This window comes from Homarus americanus, unplaced genomic scaffold (assembly GCF_018991925.1).
Source record: "Homarus americanus isolate GMGI-L3 unplaced genomic scaffold, GMGI_Hamer_2.0 scaffold31037, whole genome shotgun sequence".
Lineage (NCBI taxonomy): Eukaryota > Metazoa > Arthropoda > Malacostraca > Decapoda > Nephropidae > Homarus > Homarus americanus.
This window is the reverse complement of record NW_024722227.1, coordinates 10,645,941-10,649,413: the sequence shown is the minus strand read 5'-3', so window position 1 is coordinate 10,649,413 and position 3,473 is coordinate 10,645,941. Positions and strand designations below refer to the sequence as shown.

The 3,473-nt window shown below is 59.0% G+C and overlaps 1 protein-coding gene across 1 annotated transcript; it reads right to left on the bottom strand.

The window, feature by feature from the left end:
• Window positions 1-1,297: 1,297 nt before the first annotated feature.
• On the bottom strand, window positions 1,298-1,972 carry LOC121862518 (serine/arginine repetitive matrix protein 1-like). Its single transcript, XM_042360823.1, has one exon. The coding sequence runs from the start codon at window positions 1,970-1,972 to the stop codon at window positions 1,298-1,300; it is 675 nt and encodes a 224-aa protein (XP_042216757.1).
• Window positions 1,973-3,473: the final 1,501 nt, after the last annotated feature.

Sequence of the window (3,473 nt, the reverse complement as noted above, 5' to 3'; positions counted from 1 at the left end):
GCTGCAGATATTGACTATGAGGCTACTGTCACTGAATGCCGCATAGATCTGCGGCTCAACAAATTTAACACAGATAGGATAGCTACTTATGTATTAGGATATTTAATATTCAGGTAATTAAATGGTGGCGAAGGTGTGGCTATTGGGGGAGGCTGGAGGCCACTATCTTGTATAAAAAAAAAAAAAAAAAAAAAAAAAAAAAAGTAGTAGTAGTATGTGGCAGCAATGAAGAGAAGATTGACAATGTGGTAGAAAGGGGCCCTTGATGATCTCCTATGAGAAGCAAGAACACTGCAGGAGAGTCTATAATTCATAGGACACGGGGAGCAAAACACCGAGGATGTTGCCAGAAAGTTTGGAAACAAATTTCATGTGGGAAAAGTGTCTTTCAACCATGGAGTCAAGTATCGCTGGAATTACCTGATATGCACTATCCCCGATATCGGACCCCTCCTCCACCCTCTGGAAGAAGCCATCAAGGTCACTTTTATGCCAACACTAGTGAAAAACTCTATTTACCCCCAGCAGAAAGGTCACTCCTTGCACCAACACCGAGACTGGGAGGAATGGGTTTGACTAATCCAGAAGAGCTTGCTGCCACCGAGCATCAGAACTCTGTCAAGCTCTCGGCAGCCTTCACTGAGCACATAATAACTCAGAATGTAACAATGAGGTGGATACCAGCGAATTAAACAAGATTCGACGGTCCATTACAACAGATCGACAGCACACCCAAAGTGTTAAACTTCAGCAACTGATGCTGCAAGTGGCAGAGAACTTGAAAAAAGAGTAGCTGTAGCACAGAAGGTGGGCGCCTCGAACTGGGTAACAACGTTACCGATAAGTGCAAAAGGTTCCAGTTTTAATAAAAAGGAATTCACAGATGCCAATGCTCTAAGGTACGGTAGGCCAGTGGAAGGTTTGCCCTCCCAATGCATGTGTGGCTCTTCCTATGACATTAACCACTCCATGGTGTGCAAGAAAGGGGGCTTCGTATGCATGAGGCACGACGACGTAAGGGATCTCACAGCAAATATGTTGAAGGAAATCTGTCATGATGTCAGGGTAGAACCGACCCTCCTTCCAGTGGACGGTGAGAATTTCCATCAATGACTTCAAACACATCCAACGAAGTCAGTGCTCGAGGATTTTGAACGCGGGACAGCGAGCCTTCTTTGACATAAGGATTTTCGATACCATGGCCGTAGCCGAGCTCTCGACGCTGCACAGAGGAGGAACGAGAATGACAAGATCAGGGCATATGGGGAGAGAATTCTGAACGTTGATCAAGGCAGCTTTACTCCTTTACGGCGGCGGCGACGACGGCGGCGGCGACGGGGACGACGGCGGCGGCGACGGGGACGACGGCGGCGGCGACGGGGACGACGGCGGCGGCGACGGCGGCAGGGACGGCGACGGGGACGGCGACGGGGACGGCGGGGACGACGGCGGCGGCGACGGGGGCGACGGCGGCGGCAGGGACGGCGACGGGGGACGACGTGGGGACGACGCGGCGGGGACGATGGCGGCGGCGACGGGGCGGCAGCGACGACGGTGGTGGGGACGGCGGCGGTGACGGCGGGGGACGGCGGGGACGACGGCGGCGGCGACGGGGACGGCGACGGCGACGGCGGGGACGACGGTGGGGACGGCGGGGACGACGGCGGCGGCGACGGGGACGACGGCGGGGACGGCGGGGGACGGCGATGGGACGGTGACGGGACGGCGGGGGATGACGGCGGCGGCGGCGGGACGACGGCGGCGGCCGGGACATTGAGGCCAGTATGCCACGAGGCCACCATGACACGAGGCCACCATGCCACGAGGCCACCATGACACACGAGGCCACCATGACAGGGCTACCATGACACGAGGCCACCATGCACGAGGCCATGAGACGAGGGCCACCATGACACGAGGCCACCATGACACGAGGCCACCATGACACGACCATGGCCACCGAGGCCACCATGACACGAGGCCACCTGGCGACACGAGGCCACCACTACAATGAGGCCACCATGACACGAGGCCGCCATGACACGAGGCCACCAGACATGAGGCCACCATGACACGAGGCCACCATGACATGAGGCCACCATGAGACGAAGCCACCACTACACGAGGCCACACCATGACACGAGGCCGCTATGACACGAGGCCACCATGACACGAGGCCACCATGACACGAGGCCACCATGGCCACGAGCCACCACTACACGAGGCCTGGCACACGAGGCCGCCACGACACGAGGCCACCACTACACGGGCCACCACTACACGAGGCCACCATGACACGAGGCCACCATGAGACGATACCACTACACGATGACACACTGACACGAGGCCAAATGACACGAGGCCACCACTACACGAGGCCACCATGACACGAGGCCGCCACGACACGAGGCCACCACTACACGAGGCCACCATGACACGAGGCCACTATGACACGAGGCCACCACTACACGAGGCCACCATGACACGAGGCCACCATGACACGAGGCCACGAGACACGAGGCCGCCACGACACGAGGTCACCATGACACGAGGCCGCCATGACACGAGGCCACCATGACACGAGGCCACCACTACACGAGGCCACCATGACACGAGGCCACCATGACACACCACCATGACACGAGGCCGCCACGACACGAGGTCACCATGACACGAGGCCGCCATGACACGAGGCCACCATGACACGAGGTCACCTGACACGAGGCCACCATGACACGAGGCCACCACACACGAGGCCACCATGACACGAGGCCACCACGACACGAGGCCACCAGACACGAGGCCGCCACGACACGAGGTCACCATGACACGAGGCCGCCCACGAGAGGCCACCACTACACGAGGCCACCACTACGAGGCCACCATGACACGAGGCCACCATGAGACGAGGCCACCACTACACGAGGCAGACCATGACACGAGACACGAGGCCACCGGAGGCCACATGACACGAGGCAGGACACGAGGCCACCATGACACGAGGCCACCGAGGCTACACGAGGCCACCACTACACGAGGCCACCATGACACGAGGCCACCATGAGACGAGGCCACCACTACACGAGGCCACCATGACACGAGGTCACCATGACACGAGGTCACCATGACACGAGGCCACCATGACACGAGGCCACTATGACACGAGGTCACCAGACACGAGGTCACTCATGACACGAGGTCACCATGACACGAGGCCACTCATGACACGAGGCCACCATGACATGAGGCCACCATGACGAGGCGAGACACCATGCCACTATGACACGAGGTCACCATGACACGAGGTCGAGAGGCACCAGAGGCCCACCATGACACGAGGCCACCATGACACGAGGCCACCATGAGACGAGGCCACCATGAGACGAGGCCACCATGACACGAGGTCACCATGACACGAGGCCACCATGACACGAGGCCACCATGACACGAGGCCACCATGAGACGAGGCCACC